The following is a 24,844-nucleotide window of genomic DNA, read 5'->3' on the forward strand; positions in this document are numbered from 1 at the left end:
AAATCTTTAAAAATGTGACACAGAACCTTTCTAGGGTTCAGTGGTCTAAAAATGTAAAGTGTACTAAAATGTGGAAAATATACACCTTTCCTTACATTATTCTATGGCTTTCATTTACTTCAGCTTGATATAAAAATAATTATTGCTCTGAGCATAATAGTACACATTTCCTTTACTCTCCAATTACAATCTACTCCAATTCAGATTAGTTATGCCAAGATGGCAATTCCACTAAACTAAGAATATAATTTAATAGTCTCAAATATAGCTATAGTTTTAATAGCTAAAACTGTGATGAACTACTTTAGGGATTTTATTAATATTAACTACTAATATTAAAATGAAATATTATGCATCTTAATCAGACCTTTAGTGGAAAACACTTATTAAAATAAATGTTTGGGGTGCAAGTGCAGTTCAGTGGTAGAATTCTCACCTGCCATGTGGTAGATCTGGGTTCGATTCTCCGGGTGCGCTTCCCAAAAATAACATCAACAACAACAAAAATTCAACAAATGGTGCTGCAATAATGGGATAGTCACATGGAAAAAAGAATGAAATGTGACCCCCACCACACAATGCACCGAAAAAAATATATATATAAACATATATATGTATATATATGTTCATCATGGTCTATGTAAGACTTCTGCAGAAGTGACAGTCTCCACTTATAACTTTCTTTTTTTTTCTTATTTTGTTTATTTTTTTATTTGTTATTTCATAACTTTCTTTTGAATGGTATCTAATAATGGGAGATTTGTTTAATTATAGATATAAGAAGTTTTGCTTTAATTTCAACTTTATGCTACTTCACATCACTCATAATGCAATATTATATAAATATGACATGCTATTATATAAATATGCTCATACAGACTAAATGAGATAACATAGTGTACGAGGAGACTGGAGAGGTGATCTAGGTAAACTAATAAATATATGGTTTTAAACATATTTAATCTAAGAATACACATAAGGAGTAATCAGCTCCAATTACAGGATATCTTTCTGCATCTTAAATAGGACCTTAGTGGATTAAAGAATTAATGCCCCTCTAAAATGAACTGCTGACTTCCTCTCCAGCAGCTGGAAGGAGAGAGACAAAAACTTTAAGCCTTCTTATATCCATTTAGAGGTAGCCTTGTGATCTTGAACCATTCCTTTCTTCCAAAGTTCTGCAGTGGTTAGTTGCTTTTCTTCCAGAAGTACAAAAGGTTGTTATAGTAACTTCATAGTAAAGAAATAATTAATGTTTTTAGAAAGAAATGTGTTAACATAATATAGGAACCATTTTTCGGTGAACCAAGTGACTGAATCTCATTTCTTTACACATGACCTCTGGTCCTTAGACAGATCTGTATTATGAATCTCTTTTTCAATCTCTTGCTGCTCAGAATGAGATTCAGGAACACAATTTGTGTTCTAGCAAACCACATAAGAATTAGATTCAAGCAGGCTGAGTCTGAGAAAATTCTACATTGCACTTGAATACATAAACTGGAAATGTTAATTATTTATATCTCCAGTAAAATTTAAGCTATGGGTAGCATTTGGAAACCATTTCATATCCTATATATTATGCTGTGAGCTCCTAGAGGGTGAGTAGCTTGTCTTCTGCACCAGCGCCCGGCAAAGAGCCTGGCACTTACAGTAAATGTCTGAATTTAGACAATCTTCAACCTGAGAAAAATTTTGGTCAAAGATGAAACACATTTAAAAAAGTGCTCTCTCATATTTTTAAAAATGATGCAGTAGATAAATCTATCTGTTTTCTGGTGGAAATTGACACACACACACACACACACACACACACACACACACACACATCAATCTATCAATCAATCAACCTTTGTCTCTTCCTTGTTTCTTCTTCTGAAGCATCTAGCAGATTTGTGACTACTGGTCTTAAAAACTTCGCAGCCTTTGTAAAATAGAGTAGATATGGGACCATAATAAAATGGGGCAAAAACCTGGGTCTCCATCTGCTATCATTCCCAGCAAGAACGGGAAAAGTAAAGCTAATAAGCTTACTTTGGCCTCAGATACATTTTACCTACTCTTCGATTTTTGTGAGTGGCTACACTGTAAAGCTGGAAGATAAGGAGTATGAAAAGCTGCCCAGACTTTCTCATCACATCTATGTTGCATCATCAGATGCAGCCTGGGCCTTCTCAACTTTGCCTGGTCCCTTGATAAGAGAAAAGAGGAGACTTAGATTTTGGAGAAGAGAGTAAACACTATACTTCTGTTTTCCCAGTTCAGGCCAAATTGAAAAGTATTTAAAGGCCCATCATAAGTTTAAAGAAACAAAACTGTTAAATCTCTAATTTGAGAGCCCCCAAACCTCATTTTATCCTTTGTAAGATGCTTATACTTGGTTCATAACCCATGAAAGTCACAACCAGCGAGCCACTGCTTTCTTTAAATCAATCAGCTTCAAAAGAAAAACAGTTTGCTTTTAAAACTTACGAGGGCTCTTCGGACACAACAGCTCCTTCTTCCAGTTCCTGAGCTTGTTTGTACCATGGAAGCTTGGCCTCGACAGGAAGTTTCTCTGAGAATTAAATGAATGCACATAAAAGAGAAGAAGTTAGAACCGATTCAAATTCCAGGGAAATTCCTTTCCTTCCTCACCAGTTCATAGTTTTGAGCTGTACTTTCAAAATTGTTGAAAATTGCAAATAATAACAAGTTGTTCAGGTAAATTTCTGCTTATGATGGTGATTATATTCAGAATAAAAGAAAAAGATTTTTAAAATACTAGACTCTATTTAGCACGCCCCCCTCTTTTTTTAAAATCACATTGAAGAGCAAAGGAAACCTTTTTATTGTGAAAGTCATAACTAGGAGCATTAGCTTGATATGGATATAAAGAGTCATCGAGGTATCTTTGCATTGATTCCTGATGAAAAGATAGGGCAAAATTACTTTTTAAAACAGGCACAAAGTACAATAAATTATATTGTGATCCTTTCATAAATTCTAACTTGTTTTTCTTTCGCCTTTTGGGCAAAGTGTGATATATGCTATACTTTCAAAAGCAAACGTGACTCTGACACTCTGAAGTGCACACAATATTGTTTTAGATATCCAACTCATTCGATACCTCCCCAAAGCTAGCAATTTTGGGTCCATGCAGTTAATTTGACTTGTTTAACCTATTTTTCTAATTTTGGATAAACAATTCAAAACAAGCTTTCTAATTACTTCCTGGGGGAAAAAATGTAAAGGAGAAAGAGAGGTTATAACTTCTACAGAAATAACTGCCAAGATTCCCATTCTGACATATTTATTAGGGTCATTTATAGGCATATTTGCCTTGATGGTATGAGCCAGTGAAGCTTTATCACTATTTTATAGCCAGAATTGCAATGATGAAAGAAATGTTTCCATATATGCATACCACAGAATTATTTGGCATTTTAATGGCATTTAGTGAGCCAGATTTCACTCCTTACTTGTGAAAATCCAGATTTTATTCTTGATAGCTAACCACAGACTTTTCTTTTTCTGAAGTGGTCTGGAAAAGGCAGAACTAATAAATAACTGACTATTTTAAATTAGGGGTGTCACTCTTGTCCTCTATGTGACCAATTGTTTATAGTTAGAAAGCAAAGCCAGTGAGAAATGTGAAACATACAAAGCCAAAAAGATTTGCTAACGTTTAAACACAGCAACACTGTACCTATCCATACATAATTTTACAACTACCCCACCTCTCCTAACTTAAATGGCTGAGCAAATGAAACCATCTTTGACAGCCCAACTAGCTCTCTGTCTTTCCATAAGGAAGCACAGCACTCAGTTTGACACTAATAGTAGACTTGCAAATGCTTACTGTCAATTTGAACTGACTCCTGTCAAATGTACTAGGGGCTACTCCCTCCCATATTTGAAGATACTAATTATAGCAAAGAGTTAAAAAATAACATCTGGGGAGAACTTACTATATGTCAGACACAGGGCTAAGTGCCTCACCTCTTATTTAATTCTCATGATCTCTGCGATAGTTACTATTATCCTGTTTTACAGGAAAGGAAAACGGTTTAGTGAGAGATATTAAAATTAATCAAAACTTCTGGTATGCTTTTTTGGAAGAAGGGATGTTTCCTTTTTAATCATTAATTTAAATTTCATGATGCCATTCACTACTACCAAGGACAACTTAAAGTATTTAATACAGAACGACATTGTGACTGATTTTCAGAATGATCTTTAATGACTTAAAAAATGAAGTAAGAAAAGGATGGGGACCATTCCTAATATTAAAAATAAGAGGAAGCTTATACAGAGAGTGCTTTACTTCCAAATGTCTGGGATGCTGGGTTTTTCTATTTCATGATACAGAAATTAGATTTATATTCATGCTAACTTGAGAGAACCAGTGTAGTTGTAATAGCTCTTTACCATTAACTTTACTAAAATTTCTTTTTTATGTATTATTTATAGAGTCTATTAAATTCTGATTTCTTTCAAGACTTCATGTCAAATATTGATTCTGGAAATCAGTTTGACATTAATATTTTACTTTTCAATATAAAAATCAACAGGTTTTTTTTTTTTCCATCAGTTTGAAATAGGGATCTTCTCAATATATTTCAGGCTTAGTGAAGTAGACACGCTTAGATTCACTGCATGTTTTTAACAGCAAGAAGTGTAGATAGTAAATCACACATATATTTCTAACACACGTGGTGTTCAAGGAGATAGATCTGATATTTTTCAGCAACAGTCTTCAATCAACTTTATGACTTTGGAGTGAATTAAATGAATAAACAGATTTCTATTGGTAGTGTTTAATACAAAATTGCTTCCAAAACTATTTGAAATATATTTTTTTAAATAATCAAGTCCATTTAGTAGAATCTAAGTTACAAAGACCATTTGACATATTTAAAAATAAATAGTGCAAGGAGTTTAAAACAGCACCTGAACACATAAAAGCAATGTAAACAGCTGACATGAAGCGCCTGTCACGTTACCTTTGGGTTTGTAGCAGGGAGTGGGGATGACGCATTCCTCCTTTATGTGGGGCTTTGTTTTGGGGCTGCAGCCTCCCGTGTGCATTCCCTGATGGTCGATGCAGAGGACTACACGGTACCTGAGGCCGTGGCCACATGTCACGGTGCACTGGAAAGACAACGCGCGAGAGAGGAGACTCACAGGCAAAGCCTCGTGTGTGGTTCTTCATTTCCCAGCTAAGACCTTTCACTTAAGGACTGCTTTCTATGAGGACTCCTGGTGGATTTCTTATCAGTCATGGGATCTTTGTTCGGTTTGGCTGTTAGGCATAAAGCTGGCGGGAAGTCCAATGACTTTTGATTTCTTAGATTTGGATTAATCAGTCAGCACTCCCTAAGCACCTACTCCGTGCAAAGTCTCAAAACAAGCACCAAAATGGAAAAGAAACTGTAGACAGTCTACTCAATTTTGATTACCAAACTGCATTTTTTCCTTAGTCACTTTGCTAATGGATTTTATGATCAAAATATGGGAAACACTAGTGTCTATATGGATATCAAAAATTTTTGACTGTTATCATAGTTATGATGATTTAGATTGCAACACAATTGAACCAATTAATAATACTGAAGTGGGAGTGAAATTTTTTAAAGGAAGGGATTCAATGGCCCAATGCAGACAGCACCTCCAGTGATTCTATATGCTTTGTCTCTATGGCAAGTGCAGACATAAAGAAACGTCACAGCTCTGATCTGATGCCACGAAGACATGTGGCTCCATGAAGAGTTTTTTGTCATCTCTTTGGCTGAGGGCACAAAGGTTTATTTCCTCATCTTTCTATCCCTTATGCCATTTCCCTTGTTGCTTTATCAGTCAGGGAACCCAGAACTACCTTTAACATTTAATTGCAGCAGCTTCCCCAACATCTAGAATTTTTTGGTTTTCATTGCTCTACTTCATCCTCACTTGAATTATTGTGCTATTTTCATTTCATCTTTCTTTTCAACGACTAATATACGGGATTTTAATTTTAATCCACTCCAATACTTATTGGATATGAACAGAATATAAGAACTGAAGAATGAAACCAAACTTTTGACCTACTCAACACTATCATCACAGCAGCTTTCACAGCTTCAGAATCAGTCACTCAGCCTCGATTACTCTTGAAAGACATTTGCTTCTCCTTGACATGTGAGGAGACATTATCTAGGGGAATGACAGAGGCTTCTTGAAGTAATTTGGAGAAAGACTTTTTTTTTTTAATCATTTACTTTTAGTTATGCTAGATTGGTGGTCCTGCTCCTACTGTAGGAGCTGAGCTGGTAGACTTCTAGACATCTCAAGAAGGAGGGAGCCAAGGGAACCAAATGGGGCAGTGGCGATGAAAGGAAAGAGTGGACTTACTCTCCTAACCAACAAAGAAAGAAGGCACAGTTACCGGAGACCACTCCTGTGCCAGCCATTTAGGGCAGTCAAAAATGTTGCAGGGCTGCACGATGGGCATCTTAGGGGTGTACATGCATTTCCACTCTTCCACTGAAGTGACATGCCCCTGGATGTCCTCCTCCACACAGGAAACTGCCCGGCTCTGGATGCCCCCCCCACACGAGGAGGAGCACGCGGTCCACGGGGTGGCCTCCCACCTACAGAAGCAAGGCGGAGTCATCAGGGCAGACATGCACATTGCCAACCTCCTCAGTGACCTGTCAGACCAACCCTGCTCCCAGTGCCTATCGGGGTAACCAGGTCTTAAGAGGCCAAGGTTCAGAGAACCAGAAGCCATCTACTGCCTAAAATCTGATGAGTGAGAGAGAAGGATTTGACATTGGTAAAAGTGCTCAGTAAACTATGAAGCTCTACACAAAGGTAAAAAACTACTTTTCTGAGAGCCAGCTACTTTTTCCCAGTTTCAATGATTTTTCTTTTAACTATTTTTCTTTCAAGTACCTATTTCAAGATTAAAGTTGGTTAACTAGTTAACACTCAGGGTTCATACCTAAGTTGATACTTTTACTTCCAAAGTAATACTTTAGTACTTAGCATCTGGATACTTTTTACACGAGGAACTCCTATAAAATCAAGGTAAAACAAAATGTGCTTTCTCCTTTGCTTCTGCAATCATCAGCTTTGGGGCTATAGGGATTCATCACAATTATGTTCAAACAGTTATAACATTAAGCAAAAGCATTCATGTAGCCATTAGCTATTTATTCCCTACATGGGGAAGAGCACTTGGCAGTTAGCGTTTCCTCATTAAAGAACTCCTGGAATTGTGACGAGGTTGAGTTTTGGTTGGAAGGCTGATGGTATTTGAGTACAGAGACACAGTTAAGTAAGGTAGAAAATAATATTGTTAATACATCTAAGAGAATCCCTTTAAGTTTTCAGAGCTCTGCGTCGTGCTGAAGCATTTGAACAAGGTTCAGAATGAGACCTTGGCCCAATTCTTTTCTCTCCCTCAGTGGATTTAGGGAATGTAGAATTTCCAAAAAAACAGGGATGTGGGGATCCAGTGATGTGGAGCTTGTCTTTCCTGCATATAGTCTACTTGTTACTGAGGACTGCTAAGGAGATTAAAGATTTTTTTTAGAATTATGAGAGAGAGGATTCAATGATGGGGAAACAAAATGTCATGAGTTGATCCACTTGAGTTGTTTATTTAAAAATATTGCAAAGGCAGGCTTGTAAAGACATTAATTACTCTCTAAGTAGGATTTCATAACATTATGAGCTTGATTTCCCTTCTGCATGAGGCTGAATGATGTGTGCTCCCCAGTCCCGGTGCAGAGGGTTTTTCTCTGCACTTTCTGCACTGCTCAAGTCGAGGCAACAACTGCTATCTTCACTGCCAACAGTTCAGACACGCTGCCAAATACAATATTTTCCTATGCATATTTCCCCAGGAGACACATAAAAAAGGTTATTCTGGGGAAACCGAGGCCCTCTATTTAGCCCTCAGGAGATTTTCTGATCCTTTTCAAGAGAATGAGGCATCTCTGTAGAGAGTTTCTCTTCCCAAAGGGTAGGACCAGTTTTTATGTTTCCATGTGACTCTCTGGAGGACTCTCCTCTGGTGGTAACAGGCCTGATTCAGAATGCAATTAGGCTAAATACATAAGTACATATGCACATTGGATTTGATCTGACAATAATTGGGGAAATGTTTTAAGATGTATATTTAATCTCATAGAACACTAGGATGTCCAGAAAAAGAGCACGTTTTCTAAAGTGGTCCTCTAACATCCCCAGACTTGGCCCTTCTAAAGAAAGAGGGATTAGTTTCTGCCTCAACACTTCGACCTGACCCATGGTGTAGTTTCACAAACAGTAGTTAAGTATCTTGCTCGATGTCAGTGGTCACAGAGAGGAAAATGATGCTGATATTATTCTAAGAATTTATAACATGGGTCCAGCATACAACTACAATTCTATATGTTAAAATTATCATGTGACTCCTTGTAGGACTATGTGGAATTTTAAAGTAAAACATGTCTGGGTACTTTAAAGAAACTATAACAAAGGATGAGAGAGGGTATCAGTTAGGATATCTCACAACAGTGATCAGGTAAATGTTTGGGGAAAAAAAAGGCACATTGAAGAAGCTTGCCCCGAAAGAATGAAAAATGAATCATATGTCATATATTTAAGTCTTCTGACTTTTCATTTTTTAAACACTTGAGTGTATTTGGTTTAAGAAATTCTCAAAATTAAGAAGGATGTGGGACAGACCACGGGGGCTCAGCAGGCAAGAACGCTCGCCTGCCATGCCAGAGGACCCGGGTTCGATTCCCGGTGCCTGCCCATGTAAAAAAAAAAGAAAGAATGTGGAAAAGTTGCCTATAATAATTATGAATTAAGATATTTCAGCAGATTACATTCTTCTATTATGTCCAGCTATGTGTTATAAAGACTGAAAGAAAAAAGAACAATCTATAAAAGTTCATTAATTGTATTTGTATTTATACTTGTCATCTTAAACCCATTAAATACCCTAAATAACTATAGACTTCTGCCTTGATCAGTGGGTAGCTGACATTTAAAAACAATTTTTGAGCTTTATTTTTTCTTATAAAAACATATTTGTAGAAGTAGCGTCCATTTACTATAACTTTATCAGTAAAGAAGAGTGTCCAATTTTAGAATTAGTTCAATAGCAGAAGTACAAGAGGAAGGAATATAGTCTGTTCATTTCCTAATTGTCCTTTCCTAATGTGATGCACGGATGTGCCAAATGTGTACATGGGGACATGAGGCAAGCAAACATCAACCAGACTGATTTCAACATAACATTGAGGATACTGGGCTTTAGGCATTTTGGGGGAAAAATCCCAATATACAAGAAATTAAATTTAACCTAAGCTAGGCATCAGCCATGTCAGAGAAATGTAAACAGGAGAGACTATAGCTATGAAATAAACCCAGGACTGCTTTACAGGAAAAAGACACACCTTGATTTTGCTCACTCCCGGCACCCACCTTTGCCCTGACCTGAAATACATGGCCTTCACACAAACAGATATGTACGTCCTCTGGATACCCATTTTATAGTTACAGAAATTGAAGTCAAAGGAAATCTTGGCTCAGTTCAAATGATTTTTTGATGTTTTTGTTCAATTTTTATCAGTGATAAGATTTTAACACATAAATTTGGTTCTGGATCAAACCAGCAAAATGCTACATCAGGACAATTCTAAAATTGTCCAAGGCCTTTATCAACATAGTCATAGGAAAGTGACTAATGAAGTAACCACTAGCGGATTAATCAAAAGAGAAAAAATACACATGGTATAAATCAAATCCCCTTCTCTACTTGCAGACATTAGAATGGTAAAAAGAAAGGTCTCTCTTAGCCACTGAAGTATTTAGTAGAGGCTGGATGACAATTTCCATTGGTTTTTATGTGCTGTAAAAATATGGCGTGGTTATGTGATTGCTGGGAAAGAGGTGGAAGAATGAAGAATCATTGGGGAGTTACAGTAGATGACCAAGTGGCTTCTATTTAAACTCTAAATCACTGGGTATTTGGAGATATGTTCTAGTTCAGGAGAAAATTGTTTTCTGGGCCCGGGGTTGAATTGGGATTGAGCACACTACTGTGGATTAGCCCAACTATCTATGATCTGTTTCAACGCTTGGCTTTAAATAGCAGCCAACTCCCTGGAGGCCAAGAGAAGAAAACACACGTCTCTCAGCACAGTGGTGACTTCAAACCCAGTTCTAATTCCTGTCATCTGCAGAGGCTGTTGCTGACAATACACTTAGAAGCAGTGCATTTAGCAGCTATCATATTTTTCAGTTTCTCCGGTTTTCTTATGAATATGTTAATAAAGAGAAAAGTTCTTTGCAAGGTTCCTGAAGCACTCTCATTATTTTTTCTAGCTTTTAAAAATACTTTTAAAAATTTAATGCAGCACATGGAATTTTTTGCTTCAGAAAAAACAAAACAAAATCAAACCCTCCGAAATGTTGTGAACAACAAAGTTATGAAAGACTGGACTTTTTGCATTTAATTATGATTTCTTTGGAATAAAAAGAGAGCATGTAAGCCCATATGCAGAGTAATACCACATCTGGAATTCCACATTCATGGTGCTGCAATAATATTTCGGGCAGTGTTTGTTTAACAGTTAGCAACAGTGCTTTAATGACCAGTGTTCTATTGCAGAGGAAACACAGAGAAGGACAAAGGGAGTGAAAGAAAGACATAACATAAACCCATACACTATATCTAATCAGAGGGAATTACTGTGTCCACCCCAATGTAACACAAGCCTATCTTAAAATGGTTTTTGAATGACAGGCTGACAGTCTGAGCAGGGCAGGCCAATACTGTTCAAAAGCAGAGCTCAGGATGAATTGCTAAATATACCATCCACCATTTTATGTTTACAGAAAAACACAAGCAAAAAAAATAAAAAATAAAAAAAAGCAGCAGCAGACTGATTGACTAATCTAGCATCAGGATGATGGATTTACGTACCGAGGAAGGGGATGGTAGAGGTCATAAGGCATGATCTGCTTGTATCCGTCACTGTTAGGAACAATAATGCCAACCCTCTGAGTAGAAGGTACACACAATAAAATAAACACTAAATGATTACATTATACAAATTGTTTATACAATACAAAACAACATTAATAAATTATCTCTGATAAACAACACTAAAACAGTTCAATATCTTTACGCAAGCATACGCTTTAGGATGGGGCGAGTTCCCTGAAAGGGCACCACTTAGTATAATTAGTTCTCTGATCCAAGCAGGAAATACCACGGGAAAGGGTGGTGGCAAGAAAACTTGGCACCTCATCATTAAAATGACACAATACGCTTGTGAATGTGCTTTAATCCCCCAAATTATACATCTTATGAGGTCATTATTATTACCATCATTATTAATGTTACTTCCAGATGCTCACCAAGCAATTGCAGTTACTGTCTCACTTCCGCTGAAAAAAGAGCTATGCAGGCACCAGCATATGTACCTTGGAATTGACAATACTGTGCGATATGCATTAGCAAACAGGTTTCTTCCCTTGGTTGATCTAAGGATTTTACTAATGCCTTGAAAGTAGCCACTTGAGTATTTTATAAGGGGACTTATATCAGCAAGACAACTATCAGTAAGAACAAGTTCCCGACCAAAGTAAACGCAGGGAAGTTAAAGCAAGAAAATTTATAGGAAAGCATTTTTTTCATGATCTATAAATATGATGCAGTTTGAAGTGCTCTTATGAGGGTGGTTGTCACTGGCGTTAGGGTATCTCCTGCCCTGGGAAGTCCTGTGAGGTTTAGAGATGGAGAACGGAGGCTAAAGGGACCCTAAGAAATTCTATTACAGGCTGTGGAGGCCCCTAGAGGCCTTTCCAACTCCAATACACGATACTTACCCCACCCCATTGGTTTCTACTAACGCCTCTACTTGGTAAGAATGGCTGCTTGCTGAGGCCTTGTGTCCTGGCTCATGGAGGATTTTGCTAGGAGGAACAGTGCACCAGATTTCCCAGAGAGAGCGGGAGGCAGAGAGAACACTTGTCTGCTCAGTGCACAGGCGTCAGGAGGCAAAGTACAGAGAGCAGAGGCAGAAGACATTTATTTTGCAAATGACAGATGATTAGAAGCCCCTTTTAATAATAGTGAAAGCTACCAAGTATTCTGCAATGGATGGACAGGCATTTATTTACATATTCACATAATACTCATTTATTCCATATAAATATATTTATATTCACATCGGAATAAGGACTTTAGTTTTGGCACCATCTTCTCACCAATGATACTATATGGCTAGCAAACCTAAGTTTTGGGGTAGAAAGCTAGACAGAAAGAGAAGGCTGGGTGCTCTTCTCTGGATGAGAAAAACAAACAAACAAAAAAAGCACTGCCTCAAGATCATCATGATAGGTGAGAAACAAGGAGAGAGGGAGAAAAGAGGCCTGGGTAATTTCTAAAGAAATTACTGAAAGGTAAGGGGATACGTGAGAGAAATTAAATTTGTTTGAAACAAAATGGGAAACAAACCTAGGAAGATAGATTTCCGTTATCAGGGAAGAAAAATGTTAAGAGTTCTAATTTATTTTACATGATTAAATTTTCTGTATTTTACTCTTTTGGGGTACTTATTTGTATGACTAAATTTCCATGGTATATATGTATTGTCCTTAAGTAATAATGCTCATAACACTGGATGCTGCCTTTTGGGCATGCTCAAAATCCCGTGGCTCTTTAACAAAAGAAAGAAATCAATACCAGATTAATATTTCCTCTCTGTTTCTAGAAATACAGGAACATTTTATTCTTTTCTGACTTCTTCTGACAGAGGAGAAATCGGATATGCATGGCTAGTCCTTCCTTCTGTTAGAATCATGTGCTCTCTTTCCAATAATTTTTACATCTAGTAAATGAAGGAATTTTTGTTCTAAAATAATTGCATTTAAAAAATGCCAACCTTCCAAAGTTCTTCTAACAACTTTGGACATCCATTTTTTTTTATCTAATAGTAGTCAATTAAGGAATAATCAAATTGCAGTTATATTCTACCTGATCCTAGTATCTTTACTCATTCATACATCAATTTGTAAAGGCAGAAATACATGTATATCACTGACTTCTCTCCTAAAACAGTCATGGCTATCACTCATCAACTTCAATATTGAAATGAACTGTAACAGATCCCTGTCAATTGATTTATCAGCAGATGCTGTTTAAAATGGAGACAGTAATATTCAAAAAGGAGACATGATGGAAGAGAAGAAGGGGTATGAAAGAGAATGTGTAGAAATCAAGATGTTGGTCTGTATTTGAGATGGATTTAGAAATTATGTTTTTATTTGAACAAGGAGCCTTAAATCTGGATTCAGCACAACTACAGCTATATTTGTCTTTCTATGGCATGGGTCATGGTGAAGACTCATAAAATGACTGCAGCACCTGTGAAAATAGAAAGGCATCAAAACAATGGTGCTCTGTCCAATCCTGTTAATGCATATTCATGCTCATGGACCTTGCTCGCTTAGGCTTCACACCGTGGTCCTAGCTTTTTGCTACACTGCCCTACAGGGGACGGCAATCTTCCCAACACCTTTATCTTTGTTGCTTACCTTTAAGATGCTTTGGTTTTCCTTAGGCAAAAAGTACATTTTGAAGGACAATGTCATTTATGGACTTAAAGAAATTCCTCCTATGTTTAGATCATAATTTGTATGTGTGTTTGTGCCACATGGGCAGACGTGTTTGAATGTGTAAGGAGTGGCGAAGGAGGCACAAATGATTAGTTATCAAAAAGGGGAAGATAGAAGAAACTGTTGGCTTTTCAGAAGAACTGCCTATGCTCCATCGTCTTGATTATGCTGACCACTCAAGGACTTCCTACACTGGGCAGCGAACCGAACGCATGAAAAATTCCCACCATCAGGGGCAGCGGTGGGAAGAAGAGAAGGTGAGGACGAGGAAATGATCCTTCTGAGTAATGGGGGGGTTGAAGTTTGTTTAGAAGAAGTAAGACATCCCACCTCATGATTTTAGAGTACAAGAATGACTTAATAGCCTAATGACAGGGGAACACTTAAATCTTATGACATGTTCATATAATGAAATAAAATATTATACAGTACATAAAATGAAGCTTCTTGAGCCATTTTAATGACACAGAAAACGCTCAAATGTAATGTCAACTGGAAAACATTGAATACAGGATGCACAATGTGATCCGAATACTAAGAAAATTGTGTTCCTCTATCATCTATACCATCGTTTTCATAAACTCCATGTACATATGTGTGTGTGCATATCTATATATGTATGTACACACACAAGTACATACACACACTAACATTAACACTAATTAATTCATGGATTTGAATTATGGGTGTTTTTCCCTGTAGTTTCAAGTTTCCTCTAATACATTACCTTCTAAAATCACAACAATGAGAATATTTAAGTAAGACAAAAATACAATCTTAAGAGGTATAAAATAGAAACATTTGGAGGTATGATATAAATGGATGAGACAAGCCCACTGCCTCAACCTCAAATTCCTCAGGTCACTTAAAGATTATTGTCTTCGTGCAGAAATGATCTAAGATGCTATTTTAGAACAATAACCTTGACTTAAAAAAAATCAAGACAGAATCAGTCTACCCCCCACTCAGCGGTGTAATTTACATTTGCGATAAATCTCTTTCTACAATAAAAATGTTAATGTAAGTAACCCCACGGGCACCTAATTTGTGGAGTTCTTTTAATATTGGAAATGAACCATAAGGAGGTCCCTTTTCTGACTCCAACCATCTCCTCTAAGTGAACTGCTCCTCTAAGCAAACGCTTTGCCTCTCCTGAGCTGCGAAACCTCATTTCTGACTACCTGACAGCTGGCTATTCTCTAGGTTTTTAAACCTCAGTGCCTGCCAGACAACTCATTATCTTCCACTAAAAACCACTGCTTCTCCTGTTATCACTGTTCCCATCGGCACACTGCCATTTCCCCACCACCTAGGCCAGGTACTTCGGGACGACCTTGGTTTTTTCTCTGTCCCTTGTTCCCTACAGGTTCTCAATTTTACCAGCTGCCACCTCAACAGGAGCAAAGTCCATCTAGATCTCATCCTGCTGCAGGCTTGGGTCCTTCTGAGCAAGCTCCTAAGAAGTCTCTGCGCCTACAGGCGTTACCTTCCCCAGCCCACCTACTCACAGCCCTCAGGGCATCAACTGTGCTATTTCATTTCCCAACTCAAGTCACAAGTGCTCCAAAATGCTCAATTAAATTTCTTTGTCAAGTACTAACTCTACTAAAGCCTTTCTTTGTTTTCCCTCTCACCATCTAGCCAAAAATTCTCTTTCCCTCTTTCAAATCCCGTTACATTTTAACTTCCTCTCATCACTTTTAACTAGGCGGTAACTTTTAATTACATACAAGCTTTTCTTTAGTTTCATGCCATGAGGCAGAAGCTGTACTGATTCTTCACTGTATTCCTTAGCAGAGTGATTAGTACATATTCACTGAAGTACATTTCATTGGGGTGCAGATGGAAAGGCAGGCAGTACAACCCCCACTCAGAATTAAAACAATGCAAAACCCAACAGGGTTACGGTAGGAAACTGTTTCTAGTAGGAAAAGGAGGAAAAGAATCTTCCAAATAAACTGCCACCCCCTGTGCCCATCTTTACTCCTTCCCCTCCTATATCCCACCTTTCCTTCTTCTAGCTCTGCCATCTCTGGGAGCGAGCAGTCTGTTTAGGAGAGTGGTTTGCCAATTTAGGGAAGGCTGTTCTGGCAGGCAGGGTTGACTGGATAATCTGAGGCAGAGAAAGGACAGCTTAATGGTAACTGTGTGAATGACTGGCTTCGTTTACCTCTGCATCTCTTCCATTGGGTATCTCCCAGAAATTGGTAAGAAAGTTTTTTTTTTTTTAATTTCTCTTCCTTTTCTGTCTCATGTGTCTTACAGATAATATGCTGCTTATGTAACTGTACAACTCAATTCCCCGTGGACTGTGTGGGGTACAGAGTCTAGCTAATTCCTCTTTGCTTTCCCCATGGCACCAAAGTATTCGCTTAGAGACACAAGATAGGTAATCAATAAAAAAATGAATGAAAGTGTGGGTGGTAGAGGGGTGCTGGCACAGAAGCTAGTACTCCATCCTCTCTTAACAACTCCAGGACAATAGAAACCAACCTCTCTGTTAAGCATGGTTAGAATGGGGCAGGAGAGAGGTAATGAGCAGTTGGAAGAGACACTCAAGCCCTTTTCTCTTTCATGAGCTATGGCACACGAAGGGGTATTGCATGAGGAGGGAAAGGACGGCCTGAGGACTCGGGAGGTGAACAGTCAGTGAGTTTTGTTCTGTGCGATCCTGAGCATGTTACATCTGGCTGTGTGTTTTGGCCTTTTGCAAAAGCTAAGTATGGGGTGAGATTGGGAGTTTAAGATGACCGATGGGTGCCTGGAAACCCATAGCATCAAACTCTACATTCCCTTCCCCTTCCTAGTGATGGCTGAGGGCAGAATTTAGAGTTCTGTGAAGACAAGTTTAAAAACCACTGAAATAGATGATTACCTCAAAACCCCTCCTACTCTTCCATTTGGTGACTTTATAAAACACTGCAGGCTACCCATTATTTAAAGAGGCAAGTTGGGATCTAACAAATATTCAGTAAATAGACAGCAATGATTTTTTAAAATCACAGTAACTGGCAGGTAACATTCATTTACTTGAACTGTGCTGCAACCAAACCAAAAGAACCTGCTTCAGTTCTCCAGGACTTTAACACATTATTTTTGAAGGCACAAATCCTTTTCTGCTACAATATTAACAACTGGAGAACTTTTTTGATGGCGTGACCCCAAATATCTCACATCTACCTTGCTGTGATGAAAAATTCTTGATTTTAGTGAATGCAATTTCTGAACTGCTTTTAAATGAGTGGGGCATATTATTGCCCATAAACTTAAAACTGCTATCATTCTCCCTGGACTTTGTTTGCTTCTTCCTGTATTGTCCTAAGTAATTTGGCCCTTGTTTGGTTTGCAGAAACATCAGTATTTAAGTTTTTATGAAAGAAGCTTGCCTTAGCCTGGCAATATGGTCAATTCAGAGATTCAGGGCACCGAACTTTGCATGTCACGCTTGGCAGTTCTGCTCTGGCTATGCAAGACTATGTTGAGTTTGAGCTCCCAAGTTACTGAAGGTGACCATGAAGAAGATGGCATGAATGCTGTCCTAGCAGTCAGCATTTCTATAGCATAGGAGACACTCTAGATCTGGAAGCACTCAGATCCATGTGCCAGCTCTATCTTTTGTCTTCTCTAGCTTGGGGCAAGTCACTCAACTTCTCCTGGGTTTCAGTCTTTTCATCTACAAAATACAGATGATACGCTTCCTCCTGCTAACTTCCTAGAGATTGCAAAACTAAAATGAGAAAATGGATGTGAGATGACCTTATACATTTCAAAATAAGTGACACTGGGCAAGTCATTTTACCTGTTTGGATCTCATTTTAATGATGGCAGCTGACATTTGTTAAGTTCTTGGCACTTTACATGTTTTACCTTATTTAATCTGTCACAGCCACTCTGTAACAGGAATATTATACTCATTTTACAGATGGCAAAACTTAGACTCAGAGAGTTAAGTAAAGAAGTTACTAAGCTAGTAAAGTCACATGGCTACAAACTGGTAGACTGGGGTTAAAAGTCAGGGTGATTACAATACCTGTTTCATTAGCTTACTAGTTAACTATAAGTGTTACAAAAATAATCATACTTAAAAACTTTAAAATCTACTATAAGAAGGAATTATTATTATCAGCAGTGGACTGCCTTGGTAGAAGACTTGAACTGCCCTGATAACTGAGTTAAATTACAGCTGATCATCCAATGATATGTAGTATGTCTAAATGTTGTGAAGGGTATGATGATGTTTTCTAAAAAGTACCAAAACTCTGTTTATCTCATGATACATAATACATTAAAAGTGGGAATGAGATTTTATGGTGGGTGTTTTATCTGCAGTAACATCAACATTATCATGGCCATAAACCAATGGCTACAGCAACTAGCATTTATTGAGTATTGATCATGTTTAAGGCACTCTGCTAAGCTCTTTAAATGTATTATGCCATTTTTGCCTCCTGACAACTCAACAAGGTAAGTACTATTATTATCCTTACTTTACAGGATGAAAAAGCTGAGGCTTATTGAGAATAAGCAAGTTGCCAAAGGCTACTCAGCTAGTAAGTAGCTCTGCCAGGATCTCAATCCAGGCTGTTTTACTTAAAGCTTCTGCCCCATAATCACCAGACCTATCACCATTTGACCTAACTTGGTCACCAAGTTAGGGTAAGAATCCAGGTTTTTACAAGCCCACTATTTCATATACTGTCTCTCATGATGCAAAGATTGTTTCTTTAAAATTGCATTAGGATTCAATTCTGAGTCTGTGTTCACAAGTCTGTCTATGGCCATGGATAGTTTATGCAATTATAGTCAAACTAAATACAGCTGGACAAAAAAAAAGTCCTTTTGAACTCACCAAGAACCACTGTTCAGGGCATATAAGTTTGGGCATGTGCTGAGGACTGTTGCTCTGAATTCTTTGAGGGAAGGAGAGATCTGGATGCAGTTTCAGCTACAAACAGATCTGTTTGCTAACGATTGCGACCACGATAGTGTGATGAGTGAGAGTGTTTTTCACTTGTCCAACTCTTGCCAATTTAAGCCCCCTTCATTACTGCCTTGGAGGGAAAACTAGAGGTCTGTGCCAAATAAAAAAAAAGCCTGGAAAGGTAGCTCTCTGATCTTCTCACAAACAGTGTCTTGCACAATTTCCCCCCGACAGCCTTAACGGTCTTACTAAGATACACAAGGACGAGGCTGTAAATTCTGACTGACCTACCATTTTTTTAATATAGCATATTTTACACCTATTTCTGCTCTGAGAACATAAGGTGCTTATTAGCTGAAATAAAACTATGCGATTTTAGTTGTTGAACCAGAGGCATACATGTTGAGGCTTTCTGACTATGTGATAGACTTGGCCTTGTCATCCAAGGGGCAAAGATGACACAAACCTCTATGGGAACCAACAGGCCCTCCATTCCAACTAATTTCCCCTGGTGTAAGACAGAGGTATGATTATAGCATGGCAGGCACAAGAGAGGATTTTACATTTGATGAGATCCCAAATATCTTAGCTACATGGGAAATGGCTCACGGCATAATGCTAAGTAAATGAAGAGAAGAATGAAGCCCAAGTTAAACATGCAGTAGACCCAGGACATACAGGAGGGGCTTATAAATGCCCACGTTGGGACCCCACCAGGTCATACAGTATACTCAGCAAAGAGCATCCGATGGGCTCCGTGATATTATAGCTGAGTCACCAATGAGAAAATTCTTAATTTTAGCTAAAAGTCATTAAAGTTTTATGTTTCACATTCTCTTCCATCATAAGCACTAAATTTTGACTTCTTTTTTGAGACTACTTTTGGCCAAGAAACAAAGAATTTAATCATTTCATTAAAAACTACTGCATAAATGACACTGGCAGACAGGTAGCAGAGCTCCCTTGGGATGAGAGAGCTGGGCAGTCAGCGAGGCTCAATCCTTGGCCTTACACTGAAAGTAAATCAAATTCCTGCCTTGGCAAAATGACACGTTGCTACATGGGAGAAAATTCAGGCCTGCTTTAGAGGAATGGAATCAAGAATGCTAAATGAGTGAATTACAAGCATGTACTGTATACAGTATGATTTCAACTATGTTATGAGCTATAAACTAAGATGGAAAGATATCAAAAGCATTAACAGTGATTATCTGTGTGTTTTGTGGATTATTAACTTTTTTCCATTTATAAGCTTTTATCAATTCTAAATTTGAATTTGAATCAGTAATTAAAAACACATAAAAACATACAATTTTGGAATAAACAGTATGGATATCAACAATCACTTTAGATCCAAGAACCACTATATGGACTAATCTAATCCATAACCATGGAAGCCAGTAGATGTTATTGGGGAGCATAATTAAGGGAAAAGGGAAGAAAAGGAAAAATAACAAGCAAGTGAGGTGGGCAAAACAAAGAAAGAAAGGAGGAACACCAACCACAAAAAAGAGAATGACAATGCTTAAAATGGGCAGATGGTATGGAGTGAGATATTTCAGAAACCCTCAATGCCACTTCTTGCCTGTATCTGTCCCAGCTCTCTCTTGAGTTAAGACACTTATCGGAAGTTGTCTGTGTGTCCAGAGGTCTTTTGTAAACTTCCTAAAACTAAAATAATGACGGATACAATCAATGAGTTTGAAGTCGGAAGAGGCTATAAACACATCAACAAACAGTGATTTTTAAATGTTTGGGTCATTGAAAGGCTTTATATTGTACATGAAACTACAATATATAAAACTGACACCAATAGTTACTACTAAAGTTTTAACTCATTATTTTAAATGTATAACATTTATTTATTATAATGCAAATTAATGAGAACAGTGAAATTATCATGGTAATCAGAAAAATTGGATATCAGGGATTATGGGATTATGGCTAATGGTTCTCACATGCAGTTTATTTCTGGTTTGTTTTGGTTTTAGATATGTAGCATTAATAATGCAGCATTGAGAAAATTCTTAATATCATGAATAAGTAGTTGCAAATGTTAACAGCTTTTACAGCTCACTTTACAATGTCAGGATACTTATTTTTCAATTAAATAGTCAGGATACTCAAAGACCTTAATCATGAGGTCTATACAAAATGTATTTACTTTGGTAGCAACAATTGTATAACTGTGACAACTTTCATGAACTAATATACCTGAATATACTTTGTGTGAAATGAATGGTTTAAAAATACTTCGAAACATCCAAAATGAAGTTCAATGAAGCAACTCTGGGGACATAATTTGAAACCACTAATTCAATGTGACAAATAATTTTCCCATTTTTATTTTGTGGATGGGAAAACTGAGGCCCAGATAAAATGACAAGACTAAGATTACAGACTTTATTTAGTGCCTTTTTGCTGTCCACAGTGTTTCCCTGTTTTGATGTTGAATTCACCTGGCTATCCTCTCTATGTGATTTTGCTTTTTTAAATAATATACAATAGGCCCAACAATCCTAGGCTATACAGGAAGAGTGAACAGACATCTCAATGGCTAAATTTTTGAAATTCAAAAATATGTAGCTTTATCAATTCTGAGAACTCCTATACTTTTCCTTTGGGAGTTTCTAACTTTGAACACAAAGGACTTGCCTTAATGTCACTGTGTCACTCCTGATTTACTATTAGAAAATAAATTCTGTAGTTAGAAGTCACTTCCAGATATGGGTTTGATTCCGCCATGTCAAATGGAAGGGTAGGCCTATTTTATAGAGTCTCTCCTATCCACTGTCCTCAGACTATCTTTTCTAATTTTCTCTTAGAATTCAGAAAGGTTGTGTTGATCCTGGGTATGCAAATGAATTCAATGAATTCTGAGCAATCTGGAGGTAGCTTAATCTTAAAGTGGAATACCTACATTTTCCGAAGCATTTCCCCCTAAACCTCTCCTAGAGATTAAGTATTAATTTTGACAGCTTTGCCTAATTACTTCTTCAATAAAAAAACAGTCTCCTGACATTTGCCTCTAACTTATTTTTTCTTTTCCACTTTACTCTTTCCTTCAATGAGCCACCTGTCCTAACATTTACATGTGCTATTTTAGAATCTAAAAAATAACATCAGACATAGAAAAACCATAAATTGCCCAGGCAGATTTCTTTCAATATAGAATGGACTTTGGTTTTTGGATAATAAGAAATAAATTTTAAAATGTTACTCCAACAGAGAAAAGTGGGCAAAAATTTTCTGATTACAAACATTTTCTTAAAATTGTTAACAAAATGCTTTTGTTTCAAGGATGTTTTCTGAGGCCATATATTCACTGAAGTTTCTTCCTAGTTGGGGAAAAGCTTTATGTAGTTCCAGGAAAAGAATCTCTCATTTCTTCTAGAAATACACATACACTTTCAGGGAGTGCGTATAAGATCTTCAGAGTCTCTCTGGCTAAGTTGATCTGTCTGAACCAGGACAGCAAAGCTTTTCCCAAAGGAAGACCCGCTGGTCTTCCTGTTGCATTATATGATGGATAATGGGTAGAATACTTTCAGAATCAGGTTAAATTGAATGGGCTCTAATAATCCTGGCTACAAAACGGCAAGCCCTTCATATTTCCAAAATAAAGCAATCCAAGTCAAATTTTAACACCTCATTTGGTTTTCATACTTTATCCGATTTTTAATACATATCTTTTTTCTGGTATAATATGAAGATAAATTAAACTTCACTTAAATTTTACATCTATAAAATATAAAATATCTATTCTTTCTGCATCTCTAATGAAAACCTGATATTGTGAGCTCCCTTTTATAAATTAGGTAACATAAGTCCTATGAGTTAATTAATAATAGCACTTTCACATTATATGCAGAATTTAAAATCCATGAATATAAGGTAGAAAGAGTAAACTAAGATGAATTTTCAATATTTAAAAGCAGAAGATAAAAACTAAAATTGCACTGCCTACAGTCCAAAGACCACATTACTCATGAGTTATTTTAAAGATTCAAAGCTTGATTATATATATGATTAGCAACCTATAGCTTTCAAAAATAACATTGTGGTGTTCCTCAGAAATCCGAGGACTTTGGAAACAGATTCTTTATCTTTGGTCTTCCTGATTAATTTCTAGGACAACAGTTTTCTTATATCCTCTCTCATAAACTGAAGATGAGTAAGCTAAGTTACTGAAGAGAATCATCAGGAAGGATTGCAACTGCACAAGCAAATATCACATCCATAAAAAAGTTCTAGACCTACACTTCTTGACTACTCAGCATCTAAGGTATTTACATGAACAACGAAAGAGTTTCAAAGCTCCTAATTTAAAAGACCTTTATGAAAACGGGGCTACTGGAAATAAGCTCTACTTTCTCTTTAACAAAGACTGCTTTGGGTTGAATGCAGAACTGATCTAAGACCGGTGTTGACTCTAAGTGATCTAAGGGGGGCACTCACAGGCTAGAATGGGCCAGTTGTGACTGTGACAAGTGGCCGATCCTGACCAAGTCACTGTCCAGGTAAGAGTTAACATAAAAGGAATCCTGATAACACTGTGCCACCACATTTGTTAAGAGCCATGGGGTAGTTCAACTGGCCTGGACTTTATTAAGGAGAGCATCAAGTAACTAGAATGAAAAAAAAAAAGAACTAAAAATGACTCTGAAGACTGCTTTACTTGCTGCTTTCCAGGTGGGAGAATAGGGAGACACTGAGATGGCTTCACACAGCAGTGAGACCACCATTAGGCATGGACACTGGACAGCAATACTTACTTAGTTTGCATTTTGTTTTGTTTTTAATTTAAAGTTTTAATTTCTACTTATAAACCTTATTTGAACTTGATTCATGTTTATGATAAATGAACGAGTAGATCTGCCTGACCTGGCTGGGCAAGGATCCAAGTTGCACTCCTGGAGCTTGGGCTTGGGTTTGACGTTCTCTGGGTAGTAGTGGCAGTACTGGTCAGCCACCACGCGGCTGCTGCGCAGGTCGTAGCACTCGGCAGACGTCAGCTGGTACCCTGTAACAAGCAAACCATCTGGGCAAGTTGAAACGCACATGCCAATCTCATTGCAGGTTAATGGAAATGATTCCTCACTGCCTGGTCATTTCCAGGTATTTAATTGGACAGATAATCGGAAGGCTCGTTGGCTTTCGTGGGCTGCAAATATTGTGTTATTCTCCTTAAGTAACCTATGAACAGTTTAATAATAATTATACTGCAGGCTTGAACTACATAAGAGCATAGCTAGGCTATAAACCTCTGGATAAGAACTACTTTAAAAATGATTTATTTTGGATCATCTAAAAGTCTCACACAGGATTCTCTGTCCAACAACGTTCAGTATTTATTTGCCAACGATTTCATGCGAAGATGTCAAATTGCCACGCAAGTACTGGAGGCATCAGGGAGGAAAAAAACTCCTAAACTCCTAAAAAACAAACAAATATATACCCCAGCATCATCCCCATTAGTCAATGGGGGTCAGTGGCACACAGCTCGGGATCGGGTCCTGCCAGCTGCCTGAGAACATTATTTTTGCCTAAATTCAACCTGACTGGGTTGAGCTGAATAAAAGGGAAGATTGAAACCCCAACAGAAGTCATCATGAATCCCATTTCCCTATAAGAACAAAAAATAAAGCCCTCCCATTATATTCCCTACTGTTCTACTTTTCATTTCATCCCAAATCTTTTATTATTTCTGTTTAAATGAAGTCTCTGGCCAATATTTCATAGTCTCCAGACATGAATTTCTGCTGTTCAGAGAAGCCTCTACAAAACAGACGTGTTGCCGTGTAACATTTAATTCTATGCGTAATGTGCTTTGCCTGTCCTATCTGCCTTTCTCAATGTCTTGTGGATTTCCCATGTGGTGGCGATAACGACTTAGATTCTTGGGGTGAAAAGAAATACATGTAAGGCTTAAAATGATTTTTTTTTTAAAATTAAGGTGTGTGTATCATTCTAACCCTCCAAAGCCCTATATTCTCCCTGGCAGGTGTCTGAGGACTGCAAACTTATGGCTAAATATACATAAGAAAGTAAGATTTAGAGAGGCTAAAGGACTTGTGAAAGATTTTAGGAAATCAGGAAGCTTTTAAACTAGATTTCCTGGCTTAAGGCTGTGTTCTCAGACCACCCACAAAAATTAATTGTTCATTAAAGATCTAAAAAAAGACCTTTTTAAATTTTATTATAAAGATGGAAAGCCCGAAAAGTAAAAAAAAAAAAAAAAAAATAATTAAAGTAATGGGTAAAAACACATGGTCT

The 24,844-nt window shown here is 37.4% G+C and overlaps 1 protein-coding gene across 2 annotated transcripts in view; it reads right to left on the minus strand.

Annotated features, from left to right (window-relative positions):
- The window catches only part of ADAMTSL1 (ADAMTS like 1), a 998,876-nt gene that overhangs the window by 200,762 nt on the left and 773,270 nt on the right, over positions 1-24,844 (minus strand). For both annotated transcript variants that reach the window (XM_077148079.1, XM_077148080.1), the window contains 5 exons: positions 23,453-23,591; positions 10,949-10,999; positions 6,407-6,611; positions 4,986-5,133; positions 2,473-2,557 (listed from right to left, as the gene is read on the minus strand). In XM_077148079.1, coding sequence (XP_077004194.1) covers positions 2,473-2,557; positions 4,986-5,133; positions 6,407-6,611; positions 10,949-10,999; positions 23,453-23,591 — 628 coding nt within the window. The remainder of the gene's footprint in view (positions 1-2,472; positions 2,558-4,985; positions 5,134-6,406; positions 6,612-10,948; positions 11,000-23,452; positions 23,592-24,844) is intronic.

The sequence above is a fragment of the Tamandua tetradactyla genome, chromosome 2 (genome assembly GCF_023851605.1).
Source record: "Tamandua tetradactyla isolate mTamTet1 chromosome 2, mTamTet1.pri, whole genome shotgun sequence".
Taxonomy (NCBI): Eukaryota; Metazoa; Chordata; class Mammalia; order Pilosa; family Myrmecophagidae; genus Tamandua; species Tamandua tetradactyla.